This window comes from Prunus avium, chromosome 1 (assembly GCF_965620075.1).
Source record: "Prunus avium chromosome 1, drPruAviu1.hap1.1, whole genome shotgun sequence".
Classification (NCBI taxonomy): Eukaryota; Viridiplantae; Streptophyta; class Magnoliopsida; order Rosales; family Rosaceae; genus Prunus; species Prunus avium.
Genome location: NC_142284.1, coordinates 45,031,966 through 45,049,186, shown reverse-complemented (window position 1 = coordinate 45,049,186; position 17,221 = coordinate 45,031,966). Strand labels below are relative to the sequence as shown.

The window sequence follows — 17,221 nt, the reverse complement described above, 5'->3', positions numbered from 1 at the left end:
AAATCCCCTTATTTCACTGCTCGATTTTGGCTTAGTCTAGTGAGAGGATTCACACGCAATTAACTTTCCTTTCTTCCCTCCTCCTCCGCGTAAACTAAAACAAGAAATATTAGTGGAGATTTTGTTTTCCTATTTTGTTGTTAAATGGAAGACAGCAGTGCCTGCGTCGTGAGCACTCAAATAACAAAAACTAGAAATATGTAAAAGGTGTCATCAGCTCATCAATTTTATTAAAAAATCTCCTTTGTGATATTTATTTGTAGTTAGTCACAAGGAAAAGAGAAAAAGGAAAGAAACTCCCATCCCCTCCATCCCATCCCACACGTAAATCGTTGTTAATGCCAACTATTTCTCTCTGTTTCCAAACACCATAACGTTAATCAAAATATCATTCAAACAACCCCTGCACCCACAATTAAACCATTAACACCTTTTCGTCTTTCCCCTATTCAAGGACTCTTCCCCCTCCATCTCCGCCGTTTCTTCTCCCTTTTTCCTCTCAGTAATTCTCCAAAGAATTTGACGCCAACATTCTTAAAACACAACCCATAAACCCTAGAGGATTATAGGCCTTTTTCTGCCTTCTGCCTTCTCTTTCTTTGTTATCAGACTCTGTTTTTTTTTCCCTTTCCTCCACTTTCTGCCGGTTTTTTCTCGAAAACATGAAGGAACCCCATCTGGGTCTCTGGGGTTCTTTCCTTCTTCTGCTCCTTTTGTTCCCCCTGTACGCGCCAGTGCAGTCCCAGTCGGGTCCCGACGGAGTAGCCATGGAAGCTCTGCGCAAAAGCATCGGCCAGAACAGTCTGGGATGGTCCGGCTCCGATTACTGTAAATGGAACCAAGTGAGTTGCACAGGGGACAGCAAGGTCCTCAAGATCCAAATTGGGAACCAAAAACTCACCGGCTCACTTCCACTGGAACTCCAAAAGCTCGCATCTTTGCAACATTTGGAAGTTCAGTCGAACCAACTCACCGGCCCCTTCCCAAGCCTTTCTGGGCTGACTTCGCTTCAGTTCCTTCTCGCCCACGACAACAACTTCAGTTCCTTCCCCCCAGATTTCTTCGTCGGACTCACTAGCCTCGAAAACATCAACATCGACCACAACCCCTTCTCGGCGTGGCAGATTCCGGACACTATCACAAACGCCACCGCGCTGAAGCATTTCTCCGCCACTGAAGCCAACATCACCGGTAAAATCCCCGATTTTTTTCCCGGCACCAATTTCCCAGGTTTGATTGATTTGCACATGGCTTTCAATTACCTTGAAGGCGAATTGCCTGCCAGTTTTTTCCGTTCTATGATTCAGTCTCTTTGGTTGAATGGCCAAAAGGGTACCAATAAGCTTAATGGTACCATTGATGTGGTACAGAACATGACTTACTTGCATGATGTTTGGTTACATGGTAATTCTTTCACGGGTCCTATACCGGACTTTTCAAATTTGAGTCACTTAACCGATTTGAGTTTGAGGGATAACAAGTTCACGGGCGTTGTTCCCGCGTCTTTGGTGAATCTTAAGTCCCTTACTACCGTCAATTTGACCAACAATATGCTTCAAGGACCCATGCCCAAGTTTGGAGATGGTGTTAAGGTGGATATCACTGGGCTTAATAGCTTTTGCAATGATATACCTGGTTCTGATTGTGATCCCCGCGTCAATATATTGCTTTCCATCGTCAAAGACATGGGTTACCCTACAACTTTTGCAGATAGTTGGAAAAAGAATGATCCTTGTGATAATTGGAAGGGGATTACCTGTAATGGAAGAAACATTACTGTTATCAATTTTCCGAACCTGGGGCTTGCGGGCACGATTTCTTCAAAATTTTCTCTGCTTACTTCGTTGCGAACATTGAGACTTGATAGTAATCATCTCACCGGTACCATACCAAAGGAGCTTACACAACTGCCCGACCTTCAAGAAATAGATCTCAGGAATAATCAACTTTATGGTAAAATACCGGCTTTTAAAAGTAATGTGACTGTGCAAACAGAGGGGAACCCTGATATTGGTAAGGATCATATTCTGCCAAACACGCCTACAGGTCCTAATACTCCACCTGGCCCTCCGTCAGATGGTGCAGGTAAGAAATCTAAGACTGCGGTGGTTGTCGGGGCCGTCATTGGAAGTGTTGGTGGATTGGTTGTACTTGGGTTTGTTGCTTTCTGTCTGCTTAAGAGAAAACATAAGCATTCTTCTGGCAGAGTGCAAAGTCCAAACACATTGGTAATTCATCCTCGTCACTCTGGTGATCAAGATGCAGTGAAGGTCACGGTTGCTAGCTCTGGGGTTAATGGCAGTGGAAATGAGTCCTATAATAGTCCCACAAGTAGTGGACCTAATGACATTCATGTGGTTGAGGCTGGAAATATGGTAATTTCCATCCAAGTTTTGCGGAATGTGACCAATAATTTCAGCGAGGATAATATATTGGGAAAAGGAGGGTTTGGAACTGTGTACAAAGGAGAATTGCATGATGGGACGAAGATTGCAGTGAAGAGGATGGAATCTGGTGTGGTGGCTGGGAAGGGTCTAAATGAGTTCAAGTCTGAGATTGCAGTTCTTACTAAGGTCCGACATCGCCACTTGGTTGGACTTCTTGGCTATTGTTTGGATGGAAACGAGAGGCTTCTTGTCTATGAATACATGCCTCAAGGAACTCTTAGTCAACATTTGTTTGACTGGAAAGAGGATGGGCTGAAGCCACTTGAATGGACAAGAAGGCTGACCATTGCCTTGGATGTTGCAAGAGGGGTTGAGTACCTACACGGTTTAGCCAACCAGACTTTCATTCATAGGGATCTTAAACCTTCAAACATTTTACTTGGAGATGATATGCGTGCTAAGGTGTCAGACTTTGGACTAGTTCGTCTTGCTCCAGAAGGGAAAGCCTCAATTGAGACGAGACTAGCTGGAACTTTTGGCTATTTGGCTCCAGAATATGCTGGTAAGTTTTTCTATATGCGCTCTCCTTTTCAAATTTGAAGTGTCAAAGTGTTTGCTTTACAATCTATGATATATATTCCTGTAAAGGGTTTTGTTCAGTGAAATAGGAGTATGGGACTATATTGCACTGATTATGCTTTGAGCAACCAGCAAAGTTTAAACCACTAGAGAAAAATGAGTGATCATGAGAGAACTGTGGAATTGATATTCTTTATCATGAAAAATATGATGTCATCAAGTTGGGACTTGCATTATACTACATGATTACATTGACTGGATGAGACTTTGGTATGCTTGCCAACACACGTAGGACTAAATTAATTCAACTGCTCTCTGCTCATATGTTCCCATTCTTTGAATTTCAAGGTTATTTTGGCATGCTAAGTAGTAAGTAGTTTATATTTGTCAAAGTCAAGGAATGTGAAGAATATAGAAAAGAATGATATTGTTAGTTTGAGTCTGTTCAACACATTTATTGTCTCTAACATGTTGTCTGAAATTTTACGTAGCAGTTATTTCAAAGGTTAACAAAACCAGTCAGTTCATTATTTTATGGTTTCATTGTATATGCATTTTCTTTCTACTCTAAATTTTTGTTAAAATTGAATGTTTTCCTTGTCAATCTTTCCAAGTGTTATGGTCAAGGAAAAAAGGGAGTGGCTTGCTTCATGGAATTTCCTCTGTGGAGTGATCAAATGTCTCAACTTTGTTTTTCCATACAAAATAAGCATAAACACTCTAATCCAGTGCAGCACTTTTTTACTGCTAATAGCCTCACAAATTCATGCATAAGGTTTATTGTACTTATTTCCTCGTAGAGTCTATTAATAAATTTTCAAGGCACTAAAATTGCAATTTTGTGATATATCAGCAACTGGACGGATGACACTCAAGGTAGATGTGTATAGCTTTGGAGTGATCTTAATGGAGCTGATCACAGGTAGAAAAGCAATTGATGAAAGCCAGCCTGAGGAGAGCTTGCACCTAGTCACATGGTTCCGTAGAATGCTGATTAACAAGGATGCACTCCGCAAGGCCATCGATCCAACAATTGATATTAGTGAGGAAACTCTTTCTAGTGTTAGCACGGTTGCTGAGCTTGCTGGGCATTGCACCGCAAGGGAGTCCTACCAGAGGCCTGACATGGGTCATGCAGTCAATGTACTTTCGTCGCTTGTTGAGCATTGGAAACCATCTGAACCTGAAGATTATGATGATATGTATGGAATTGATCTCGAAATGACCCTGCCACAAGCGCTAAAGAAGTGGCAGGCTTTTGAGGGTAATAGCAACCTTGATGAATCTTCGTCATCTTCATCATTCTTTGCCAGCGGCGATAATACCCAAACCAGCATACCTACTCGCCCATCGGGATTTGCAGATTCGTTTACATCAGCGGATGGGAGGTAAAGGTAGAGAAAAGAAGTTGAGTTACGTTGAAGGTTCCAAGTGGTTGTAGTGCATTGCTTATTCCTTCACCCTTGTGCTTCATGTTTGCTCTTCTTGTAAGGCTTGTGCTTATTTTTCCCAATCTGACAGGGCCTATATATATTTTTTGCTCTCTTTCTTTTTATGTCGAGATTAGTTTAAATTTCTGGTACTTAAGAAATTGTGGAGATTATTAGTAGAGACAGAACAGAAATACTGAAAAGAAAGAGTATCTTCAGTGCTCATACTTCTTGTTGGGCTTGGTGGTTTAGTTTATATTTGTTACATTTACATATGTGTGTATTCTAAAATATCGATAATATGGACGAAATATGGAGGATATTATCGTTTTTTCGGGTCAAGGATATTTCGGAACGTATCCATACACATATTGATAATATCGATAATATCGGAAAATATCCTAAACCCTTATTATGAAGACAATAAAAAATTTGAAGAGTTATTCACACCAACACCCTATGAAGTTTCTTGTGTTTTCATCTCAAAAATTACACAAACACCTTATGAGGTTTTAGTTTGTTTTCACAGAACCCTTTCGTTGATTGTTTGTCCAAAAATTGATGATTTCATTGAAAAAAAAACATATGCAAATGACAAAATTAACTTCAATGAAGTATATGCAATCTCATCTAAAAGGTCAACTTTTTCATTTGGAGATTTTTTTATTTTATTTTTTATTTTGGGTATAAAATCATCAATCTTTGGATGAAAAATCAATGAAAATGAGTTTTGTGGAAACAATCTAAAACCTCAAGGGGTGTTCTTGTAATTTCTAAAACCTCAAGGAGTTTTGCCAAAAAATCGAAAACCTCAGGAGGTGTAAGTGTAAATAACTCAAATTTGAACATTATAAAAAGTCTATGTGGTAATAAGTTACTCGTGTATCTTACCATGCAATGTATAAAGTGTAAAATATTATAAATAAATAATTAAGGTGTGTTTAATCTTCTTTCATTAATTACTACATATTTTTATATACTCGCAGTGTTTGTCAGCTCGCTATTTAATCAACTTAAATAAGTTAAACCTATTATGCAAAGGGCTGGCAATGGGTTGTGTCGTGTCAAGATTATATACGTGTTAGGAATGCTCAACCAAAACCCGACCCGTTTAATAAACGTGTTATGCACGAGTTGACTCGGTAAGTTCTCGTGCGGGTTTCGGGTCGTGTAGGGTTGACTCGTTAAGTGGTAGCAACTAAAAAACATTTTATATATATATATAAAAGAATAAACAAATAAATGGGTTAGTGGGTTGGCGGATTACATGGGTATTTTAGCAGGTTGGCGGGTTACATAGGTATTTTAGCGGGTTGGCGGGTTGACTCGAAACTCAATCGTTTATTAAACGGGTCATAGCGGGTTGACCCAAAAATGACTCGAATTTTAATCATGCGGGTTGAACCCGCTAAATTTTCGTGCGGGTTTCGAGTCGTGCCCAAAATTGCCACTCCTTGCAATGCATTTCTTTTCAATTTTTTTAATGATAAAGTAATAGATAATTGACTAAAAAAACATCCTCCAAGATTTGAAGAAAATTTCTCAAGTTTTTGTTACAATCTCTGTGGTTTATATTCAATTTTTATAGATATTGATAATATCCCGAAATTTTCGTAGTTTTGGACTACCGATATTATCAAAATCATATATATTTTAGACCTTAGAAATTAGTATAGGGTTGAGAAAATGAGTGGTTGAGTGAGAGAGCCTTTGCCTAAATCGTTTTTGGTTTGGTTCGATAAATGTCACGTGCTTCTTCATTTCTAATTTTATAGTAAGTTGCATAAAGTTGCAAAAATGTAGCCTAGTTTTCCATCAGCAGGTGACACCGTGACAGGAAGGAAGTGAATAATTGTGTTGTTTACGAATGAATGACATTGGTGGGGGGAAGCCCAACCAACCCAGAACAACCACAACAACCAGACACAGCTCAGCCTCTATTTTGTTCTTTTAGGGCGTAGAGTGCGGCAATGAATGACACGTGTCCGACACGTAAGGGAGTAGATACGCATTTGTTTTATCTTCTCTCTCTAGAATATTGTCCAACTCCGACAGTGACTAAGGTGGGGCACACCGCACGTCCCGCATGCATAATGCATTATTCTTCGAAATGACTTTATCATTTGACTGGTTAATCGAATTTTAAATTTTTCTGTGGGCCACTTCTTTTCTTAGGTTATGCTGTTGACGTTTGAGTCCAATTATTTATATTATATTAAATAAAAGGAAAAAACCTGTGTCATCCGTTGCCAAGTTTGCCATGCCAAAACAAAAATAATAAGGCTTATTATCACAAAAGGTCTCTAAGGTTTACGAAACTATCAGATTGCATCTTTAATGTTTTTTTGTGTCACTCGTGGTCCTCAAGGTTAGTATGTGTGATCACAAATGGTCCCTGCCATTAGGTTCCGTCAAAAACTCCGTTAGTTTGCTGATGTGGCATACATACATATCACAAAACATCCCTGAGGTTTACACATCTATCACAAATGGTCCCTGCGAAATTTTTTAATTTTTTAATTTAAAATTCATAAAATTTTGGTTTTCTTTTTATATATTATATTTTAAATACATATGACACTATATTTTTGAAGATGTGGGCTCCACATATATGCCACACCAACAAACTAATGAAGTTTTTTAAAAATAATTTAAAATTCATAAAATTTAAAAATGAAAAAACCATTTATATAAGGATTTTAACCTTGAGGACCATTTATAAACCCTAAACCCTTGGTTTTTTTCATTTTTAAATTTTATGAATTTTAAATTATTTTTTTAAAACTCCATTAGTTTGTTGATGTTGCATATATGTGGAGCCCACATCTAAAATAATATAATGTCTTGTGTATTTAAAATGCAATATATATTTTAAAATAATTTAAAATTAATAAGATTTAAAAAAGAAAACCAAAATTTTATGAATTTTAAATTTAAAAAATTAAGTAATAAATTGCAGGGACCATTTGTGATAGGTGTGTAAACCTCAGGGATGTTTTGTGATATATATATTTGCCACATTAGCAAACTAACGGAGTTTTTGACAGAACCTAACGGTAGGGACCATTTGTGATCACACATACTAACCTTGAGGACCACCAATGACACAAAAAAACATTAAGGATGCAATCTGATAGTTTCGTAAACCTTAGGGACCTTTTGTGATAATAAGCCAAATAATAAAGCACACCTAAGAAAGGGTTTCTTCTAGATGTTTTTTCTGTTTGCACTTTTCTTTTTATCCTTGTCTTCATCTTAACTCTAAATTTTGCACTAGCTTTTCTACGCGGTAGTTGGTTAGACTGGGAGTTCTTTAACCTTTTTTTTAAAAAAAAATTATTTGTTTTCAAATTGTCTAACACGGGATTTTGTAGAAACATTCAAATTGGTTTCAAAAATCAATGAGACACTTATGACCTACAATGCGCTTGTGAAATTTGATCAATCATGACACTTTGGCACTTCCTTATGGGCCTCTAATCACATCCTCCTAGTTTGCTTATTGGGCTTATCCCAACGTTAGCTATCTCAAGCCCCAAATTATTTTTTAAATTTTTTGGGCAGACGAATAGTATATGATTTCAGGGAATGCTATCAATATTCTCTCTAACTTTCTCTTTTCTATATTCTTCTTTCTCATTTTGCTTACATATAAAACAATATCATTAATGCATTACACAAACTAATTTTTATTTTCTAAATTTATCCCTATTAAATACATTGTACCTGTATATTATTTATCCAAAATCCTGTGTTTTTTTAAATAGCAAGTTTTATCCTTTTTGTGTGTGTTAAATTACTGTTAAAAATTTAAGAAATGTTATTTAAATTAATAAAAAAGATAGACACTGAAAAACTTTAATCCAAAAAAACAACATAGTGAAGGAAATTGGTGTGAGGAAGATGTTACGTGGGTGGCAGGGATTGACACAGTGGGGTGGGAGATCGGTGTGGGTGGGGTCGCTGGACATGGACGTCGTGGTGGAGATTGACACAATGTGGTGGAGGAGAGGAAGGATCAATACAAGGCTGTGACGGCTCGTTACTTAACGAAGGTGACGACCCTTGGGTTGCCATGACAATGAGTGGAAAACCAACAAAAATAACTAGGACTTGCACTATTCATTTTAATAGGAACAACCATTGTCACCCCTTACCTTTTGCCATGACAAATGGGTGAAAATGCTTTAATATAATATAATTTCCATGGGAGCAGGCCATATAAAGATAAGTTATGCAGTTGCCCTTCTCAATATTGAAAAGCCATAAATTCAACAATGTCTACCCTAGTGAATTTCACTTGTACTCAAAAATATTGGAGGGCATAAAGCATCCACAATCACGCTCTCTATTTTTTAGTTAAAATTTAGTTAAAAATATATAAAAGCTAATTTAGGAGCTCTTTATAAAATTTAAACTCCAATCATGCTCACTAGTTTAGGAGAAATTATAGAATGATACTGTATCACCACGTCAGCTGGTGATACTCCCATTCAAAATCTGCCACATGTACTTTTTAAAACAAAATTAAAATATATTTTACTGCTGGACTTTGGGTACCAACTTTACCCTTCAACTTTAATCACCCAAACCCCTCCCCACCGTCTTCTTCCCTGCGCTATGCCTGCCATATGCGACACCCCACGTCTTCCCTTCTCTCTCGCCACCTACCTCAGCCTTCACCGTCTTCATAGTTAATGAATCTAAAGAACTTCTATTGTCAAAGGACTCAAAACCCATAAACAAAATCCGGTCAAACTCTACTATTTTATCTCTGGAGACACCCTTGAAGCTAAAGAAGATGGGTAATCTCTGAAACTTTCACTTTTTACTCTTTTAAAAACACCTCTCGAATGAAAGCTGATAATGAAGATGGTGAGGAAGAAGAAGAATCTGATGTAGAATTTTTGGCAAATTTCCTTCATCAAGCCCCCCGCCCCAATGACTGGTTCTATAACACAATTAATTCCTGGTTGCCCATAACGTCAATCTTCCCTTCTTTCACTAGTGGTTTTTTTATTTATAAAGATTTATGATTTCATGTTTAATGGGTTTGCACATATTTTTAAGATTTTTGGGTTTTTATTAATGGGTTTAACTTTTCACCGAAAATGAGAGGGAGAGAAAGAGGGGGTGGGAATTTTGGAGGGGGAGGGAAGGCCGAGGTGGGTGGCTGAGAGGGTGAAGGGAAGAGGGTTGTGCGGCGTCGACAGCAGGGGCATAGCACAGGGAAGACGGAGGGGGAAAGGGTTAGGGTCATTAAAGTTGGAAGGGTAAAGTTGTAAGCCAAAGTCCAGTTGTAAAATATATTTTAATTTTGTTTTAAAAAGTACATGTGGCAGATTTTGAATGGGAGTACCACTAGCTGACGTGGTAATACAGTATCATTCTATAATTTCTCCTAGTTTACTTTTTTAATTGGTTAGTCTCTATTAGCTATTAGCTGGCGACAGTTCAAATACATAACAGTTAATTTACCAAATATTAATTAAAGACTTAAAGAGCGAGGGAGAGGGAGAGAAAGAGTGCCTAAACCCACGCTTTGACCAACTAGTTGAAGACGTCAATCAAACCCATATCCGTCTTACATCCATTCCATATGGCATGCGTAGTAATTAGTTATGAACTTATGAATGAGGTGAGGCTATAAGTCGGTCAGTCCACCGACCCGCGCTGACTGGCTTTTGAGTCAAACATTTGATCTTTGATCAATTCCAAACAGTACCCAACCCAAGCACACTCTTTGACGGACGGTGTTCCATTTTACCATTTCAAACATTCAACGGTCAAATATTCAAAACCCAGCTTCTATGCTCCTTTATTATCTTATTATTCCTTCTCCTCCTCCTCCTCCTCATTTTATTATAAAAACCTTTTCCTGAGTTTCAAAGTTGAACCGCGTCCATATTTTAAACATTGCACACGTATAACAATAATATTTATAGAAACCCATTCTCATTCTCATTCAACACAAAACACAAAAACAACCGTCCTTCTATATACCTACTCAACTTAATTCAGATACACATTCAATTCAATAATCATGACTTTGTCATGGAGAAGGCTGAGGCGAGGCCGCCGTGCCTCCAAGGAGCTGCAGCTAGGCGAGCCCGCCGACGTAGAGATGGAGCTGACCATACCAAACCATTTCCGCTGCCCCATCTCACTAGACCTCATGAAAGATCCGGTCACCTTGTCCACTGGAATTACGTACGACCGCCAGAGCATAGAGACGTGGATCGAAGCCGGAAACCTGACGTGCCCAATTACCAACCAAGCCCTCACATGTCTCGAGCCCATTCCCAACCACACCATCCGCAAGATGATTCAAGATTGGTGCGTTCAGAAAAAGTCCTTCGGCATTGAACGCATTCCCACCCCTCGCATCCCAATCACTTCTCTTCAGGTCTCCGAGATTCTCTCCAGAATTACTACAGCATCAGCCAGCCATGGTCAAAAGCAGGATGATTGCAGAGATTTGGTGCGGAAGATCAAGGCCTTGACAAAAGAAAGCGAGCGCAACAAGCGGTGCGTTGTTGCTAGTGGCACGGGGAGCGTTTTAGCAGCTGCTTTTGCTGCACTTTCATCCTCTCAACGTCAAAACGTTGCCGTCTTGGAGGAAATCTTGTCGGCTTTGACTTTGGTTTTCCCACTGGATGGGGAGGCCTGCTCTTATCTTGGCTCTGCTGCTTCATTGCATTGCATGGTGTGGTTTTTGGAAAGTGGAGATTTGTCCCACAGAAGAAACGCAGCTTTGGTGCTCAAAGAGACTCTTTCTTCCGATCATCAAAAGATTGATGCTTTGCTGGAGATCAAAGGAGCTTTAGAGGCACTGGTAAAGTTGATTAAAGAACCCGTTTGTCCTACGTCAACAAAAGCCTCCTTGGTCGTCATGTACCACATGGTCAACAATAATTTCACGTCGTCTCTTTCGAAAGATAAAATCAAAGAGAGACTTGTGGAGATGGGATTGGTCTCGTTGCTCTCGGAAATCCTTGTGGATGCCGAACGAAGCATTTGCGAGAAGGCGTTGGGGGTTCTTGATGGACTTTGCGGAAGCAAGGGAGGGAGGGAAAAGGCCTACCATCATGCTTTGACTATGCCCGTTGTGGTGAAGAAGATACTTCGGGTTTCAGATTTGGCGACTGACTTTTCCGTATCCATTCTTTGGAAGCTGTGCAAGAATGAGGGGAGGGAAGATGGAGGGGTGCTTGTGGAGGTCCTTCAAGTGGGTGCCTTTCAGAAGCTGTTGTTGCTCTTGCAATTAGGGTGTGCGGAGAGGACCAAAGACAAGGCCACCGAGTTGTTGAAGGTGTTGAATATTCACAGGGAGAGGTTGGAGTGCATTGATTCTACGGATTTTAAGGCGCTCAAGAGGCCTTTTTGATTCATCAACCTATAAAAATTTTAGGATGAGAATTGGAAATAAGGGTCATTGGTTGGTCCTTTCAAAAATATATATTAACAGTTAATCAGTATTGTACAAAATACCAATACTTGAAAATTTAGAGATATACAATATTCTACAACAATCTTATCAGCATGTTGAGCTCTTGAGTACGTACGTCTTTTAATTGGTCCTTTGAGTACTTGTGATTGGTGTGTGTTTTCTTAACTTGAGTTTTAATAAAATTGTTTGGCCAATTATGAATCAAACTGATTTAAGAAAAGGGTTTGCGAGAGTTATAGTTATTTGATCTTGATTTAGTAGGTCTATAGTTGCCAACCAACCATGGCCACGGCAAGAGCCACAACATCTCTTGTCATTATAAGGCACCGGCAACTCAATGTTGTATATTTTTCCTTCGGCAACGCTATACATTCTTCGCTTAATTTATTGCGATCTTGTAGGGATTGCGTTGCGTGATTATAGTCTTTTGCAAGAGCACGCCATTCCTTGCAAACAGCAGCAAAATGGACATGGTCAATGGGTTCTAACATTTTGTCCAGAACCAAAAACACAACGGGTAGAGGAAGACTTGCCCATTCTCCAGATAGGAAAGTGCTCGAGGTAACAACCATGTTTCCTACTATCAATAGGGCTTCTTAATTGCTACACCTGTAACAGTACATACATCACAATGAAAGTATTACGAAGAAACAAAAGAACAAGGAAGTAACGGCTGGGAAGATAAACCCTACCTGTAAACCAAGGAACATGGTAAATATACGGTCCAAGTACACAAATAAAGCAAAAACAACAAAACCCACCCAGTACGACACAAGAACCCGTTCCCTCAAATCGAATCTAAACCTGCAGGCAAAGAAAAATATGTCAAAACCGTATTACCAAACTCAAAATACAAACAAATTCAAATCAATACAACCGCTAAACTGTTTAGAAACTCAAAAATAAAACTTGCCTCCAGCTGAGTTCGCATCCCAGTTTGACCTTCGAGCAGCCTTACTTGATTGGTTATTTTAGGGATTTGTATTCAACTTTTGGATTAGGGCTGTTTGTAACAAAAATTGAAGAGAGGGAGAGTTATTTCAGAGATTTTAATACAATACTTTGGACTTTGGAGTTATGATTGACAGTTCAGTGATGAAGATGGAAGAGGAAGATGAGGAAGAATTAACCCTAGCTTGATTAAAGTTTAGACTAACCCTAAAGTACCCTTGTTTAATTGAGTTTTTATTATATCACTCCCGTTCACCTGGTCCACGGGGAGTAGGTTAAATCCAATGGTGGACGTAATTCTAAACAATAAACCAAATTTTTTTTAATGCAATTTGTTTTATGTAAATAATTTTTAAATCAATTTTTCAGAAAGAAAACTGATGTGAGTTTTAGCATCAGTACATCTCCCAACACACTTTCACACGTTTTAAATTTTGTTTCTCCTTCAACTCTCATATCTATTCTTCTCTGTTTTTCGTGCTCAACAACTCATCTCCATCTTTATCCCTTCCAAAATATGACCTTTCTTTAAACTGTATTGGGGCACTTCTTTTCTATTCTCCATCTACCATTCTACCATTGCGGCACACTTCAATCCTACCCTTGTTTAATTGAGTTTTTATTATATATAGCCCAAATTTAAACCCACGTAAATCTAAAGGTCAAAATCCTTTTACATTTTCGAGGTTGTGGTTCAAAGATGAAGAGATGTGGTTGAATAATTTTATTTCCAAGTCTAGAAAGTGATCAGCTGGTTACAAAAGGAATTTAAACAAAGGGAATAAACAATTTGAACCCATTTATTGAGAAAGGGAATTAAATTGCAGAACCTCATGGCATCTTCGTAGTGTGTGTGTGAGAAACCCCCATTCTTTGAAAGCTTTGCAAGAATATGAGGGAAGGGAATATGGAGGGGTGCTTGTGGAGGCCCTTCTCAAGTGGGTGCCTTTCAGAAGCTTTGCTGCTCTTGCAAGTAGGGTGTGCGGAGAGGACCAAAGACAAGGCCACCGAGTTGTTGAAGGTGTTGAATATTCAGAGGTTGGAGTGCATTGATTTTATGGATTTTAAGGCGGTCAAGAGACCTTTTTGATTCATCAACCTATGAAAATGTTCGGATGAGAATTGGAAATAAGGGTCATTGGTTGGCGATTTCGATCTTCTTCTTTTTTCACAGTTCATCAATATTGTACAAAATATATATATTTTAGACATACTATTGGCACATGTCATACTTGAAATAATACAAATATTCAACAACAATGTAGTGCATGGTGATGAGCAGCATATTGAGTACGTACGTCTCTTAATTCGTCCTTTGAGTTTTTTTTGGTCGAATTGAGTACTTTAAATGGTTTGGCAAATTCCGGATCAATGAATTATTTTAGAGGAATACTTTAAATGGTTGGAAATATGGAAAACCATCTCATCATCTTCGTGTGTGTCCGCAAGTTACCAGGAGCCTGAATTGACTAATCTTAATAAACAAATAAAACATGACAAAAACAAAAAGAGACCAAACTCTCTGTCATGGACAAATGCCGCACATTTTTGGTGTGGGTAGCTAACCTTAGAGCATGTCCATCCATGAAGGCTAAGGCAAGGCAAGGGCTGTCACTATTCACATGAATAGTGTCAGCCCTGCCTTAGTTGGTTCCACCCTTGGAAGGCTAGGGCAAGGGCAAGAAAAAAAAAAGATTATGCAACAAAATATAAACAATTTAGAAAGTGAATAAAATTGTTATGTATTTATAGGGAAAATATCTATAATTTTTTGGTATTTTTTTGGATTTTTTTGAATTTTTTTTACTCGCTGACATCAGCGCCTTCGGGCTACAGCCCAGGCAAGATCTGCCTGTGGGCTTGCCCAGTTTGATGAGACCCACCATTTGCCCGGGCCATTTCTCTCCCGCTGGAGCTCTCTTGGGCTGCCTTGGGGGGCCTTTTGCCCAGTCTTGGCTCAAGGCTGGACATGCTCTTAAGTTGTAAAAGATTGGACAAGTCACGTTAAAGCTCTAGAGCTTGACTGACTGGGGACCACTAGTATAGAATAGAAACATAACCTATAGTGAGGGGCTTATGTATGGCCCTTTGGTGAGACTATATCTCTTAACTGTTGAATCAAATTTGTTAGCCGTTGGATTCAAATTAATTAACCTGATCCAACGGTTAAAAGATAGGCCACAACTAAAGGCCATATAAGGCCCTCTGAAAAAATGTTTTTTCTTTTGGTTACAAGATCATTTTCATAAAAGCCCAAACAATAGGCCCAGAAAATAAAAATATCAGAAAAAGGTTGGCCCAGTATATAATTACAAGGGAACAACCACAGGCTTATCGTTGTGGTATTGGATTGGGGTTAATTCATTAAGGAAAAACTTTAACAAAAGTTGACTACCTTTGTTTTTTTTTTTTTTTTTGGGTTGAAATGAAACGATATCATTGATAGAAAAAAGACTGAGGAAAATAGAGTAATTGAAGAAGAGAGGTCGCGGGTTATGTCTGAGCGAGAGAGAGAGGGGCTGGAAGACGGCTCGTGTTAGACTTGGGGTTTGAGAAGGAAAATTGCATTTATATGTTGATGAAGTATAAATGCTTTGTCTTTGTGAGAAGTTTCCGCTTGGATCATTTTCCTTTGTTGATTCTTAATTAGGAAGTAAAACCAATAAAAGGTGCCTCAGTGCAGAACTTATGAATCACACCCAGAAAAAGAAGAAAAAAGAGGGCACATAAAAAAATGAAATAAATATTGAATCTAATAAGAGTTTTCTAAAATGAAGACTGAAAGTCTAATTTATTCCTTATTACATGTGATGAGTGTTATTCAGCTAGATTTGGGGATAAATAAGTAGTTTGGCCTGATGAGTGGCTGATATAGAAAGGATTAAGAGAATTTGCGTTGTATATTTGTATCTGCCATGCATCCTTTTGATCTCCATGTTGGACCACGTTCCTGTAATTACAATATCCATATGATCCATAAGTTCCATTATTGTTGAAGCACATATTATTCTGTTGAGCAGCAGGACGTGACATGTTAATGGAAGCTTCTAGCAGGCTCTCCCAGCCCTCCTCGTCGGTATCATCTTCAAACTGAATCAATGGTTTCTCCTCGTCATAACCTCTATAAAGCTGAATTAATGGCTTCTCCTCGTTAGAACCTCTATCAAACTGAATTAAGGGCTTCTCCCATTTCGTAGTAACGAGGATATGATCCTTATTAATGTCGTCCTCTGTTGAAGTCGAACTAGAGTACTCGACGAAAGATGATGGCACTGATGCTGATGAAGTTGGTGAAGAAGTTGGTGTAGAAGAGGACTCTGTCAGCTGCCACATGCCATTGAGAAAATTCTCGAGAGCATGGATTTGAATATGTGGGACTTGATCTACGAAGGGATATTCATATGCTCCACAGAACCCCATTGCCTTACACCACTCATAAAACTCACAGAGTTGATTTGCTTGGACAGCTGCCTTCTTGTAAATACCAAATGCTGATATGCAACTCCTGTATGGCATCTGAAACAGGCTGTCCAGAACCATAACAATCTCCCTCCGAAAGATTGTGTAGCACATAAAGCTATCTCTAATGATATGCTTCATAGCCAACTGGACGAGGAAAGCTTTCGCTGCTGCTCCTGTGGGACGGCAGTCCATGACAAGGTCAATGAGGCTTTGCAGCTGTGGCAACACTTCAAGCATTCGACCAACTTCTGTCATTTTCTTTGGTAAGCTCCCAAATTTCCCTTCTTCTTCGTCTTCTTCCTCTTCTTCTTCTTCTTCTTCTTCTTCTGCATATTCTTGACAGTGATGTTCTTGCTGATTGTAGGCTGGCTTGCTATCCAACCAAAAGCAATGAAGAGCTTCGTCAAGGAGCCGAGCATAGGATCTAATAAAGGCTGTGTAATCTTCAGATGCCGAGGATGAATCATCACGGAAGTGACACTGACTGAGAGACATCAAGCCATTGGAACGTGTCCAAAGGAGCTCAGACCGGAACTGGCTGTCTTCAGGCACAGCACGAAGCAGACGGTGGAGGAGGATTAGACACTTGAGTGCAACCCGCCAGCAGCGAGTCTTGCCAAAACGGCAAGTGAAGCTGAGTGAAAATTCTCTCAATGAAGATGGAGAGATGGAGAAGATTTTCAAGAGCTCCTGAATGTATTTTTCAGGCAATGGCAAGTCGTCAGGAGCTGTAGCTTTTACGATAATGAGTTCAACACTGCAGAACCCTCCAACAGTGGCAATCTTGGCATATCTCACAGAACTGTGCTCTCTTAGAGCAGTGCAAACTTGCCGAAATCGCCTCTGCATGTTGAGAGACAGAGTGGTGCGGCAGGAGGAGGGTTTGTTTATTCAAGGATGCGAAATTAGCCTAAAATTAATATAGCCAGACCAGACCACATGTCCTGGGAGTTAGAGTTGCT

General features: G+C 39.2%; 2 protein-coding genes and 1 pseudogene across 2 annotated transcripts; 2 read left to right on the top strand and 1 right to left on the bottom strand.

The window, feature by feature from the left end:
* The first annotated feature begins 226 nt into the window (after positions 1–226).
* On the top strand, positions 227–4,621 carry LOC110762720 (receptor protein kinase TMK1). Its single transcript, XM_021965393.2, has 2 exons — positions 227–2,949; positions 3,820–4,621. The coding sequence occupies exons 1-2, from the start codon at positions 663–665 to the stop codon at positions 4,356–4,358; spliced, it is 2,826 nt and encodes a 941-aa protein (XP_021821085.2). The 5' UTR covers positions 227–662; the 3' UTR covers positions 4,359–4,621.
* A 5,664-nt stretch (positions 4,622–10,285) lies between these two features.
* On the top strand, positions 10,286–11,939 carry LOC110762707 (U-box domain-containing protein 21 pseudogene; annotated as a pseudogene).
* A 3,608-nt stretch (positions 11,940–15,547) lies between these two features.
* On the bottom strand, positions 15,548–17,221 carry LOC110762807 (putative clathrin assembly protein At4g32285). Its single transcript, XM_088247613.1, has one exon. The coding sequence runs from the start codon at positions 17,106–17,108 to the stop codon at positions 15,615–15,617; it is 1,494 nt and encodes a 497-aa protein (XP_088103739.1). The 5' UTR covers positions 17,109–17,221; the 3' UTR covers positions 15,548–15,614.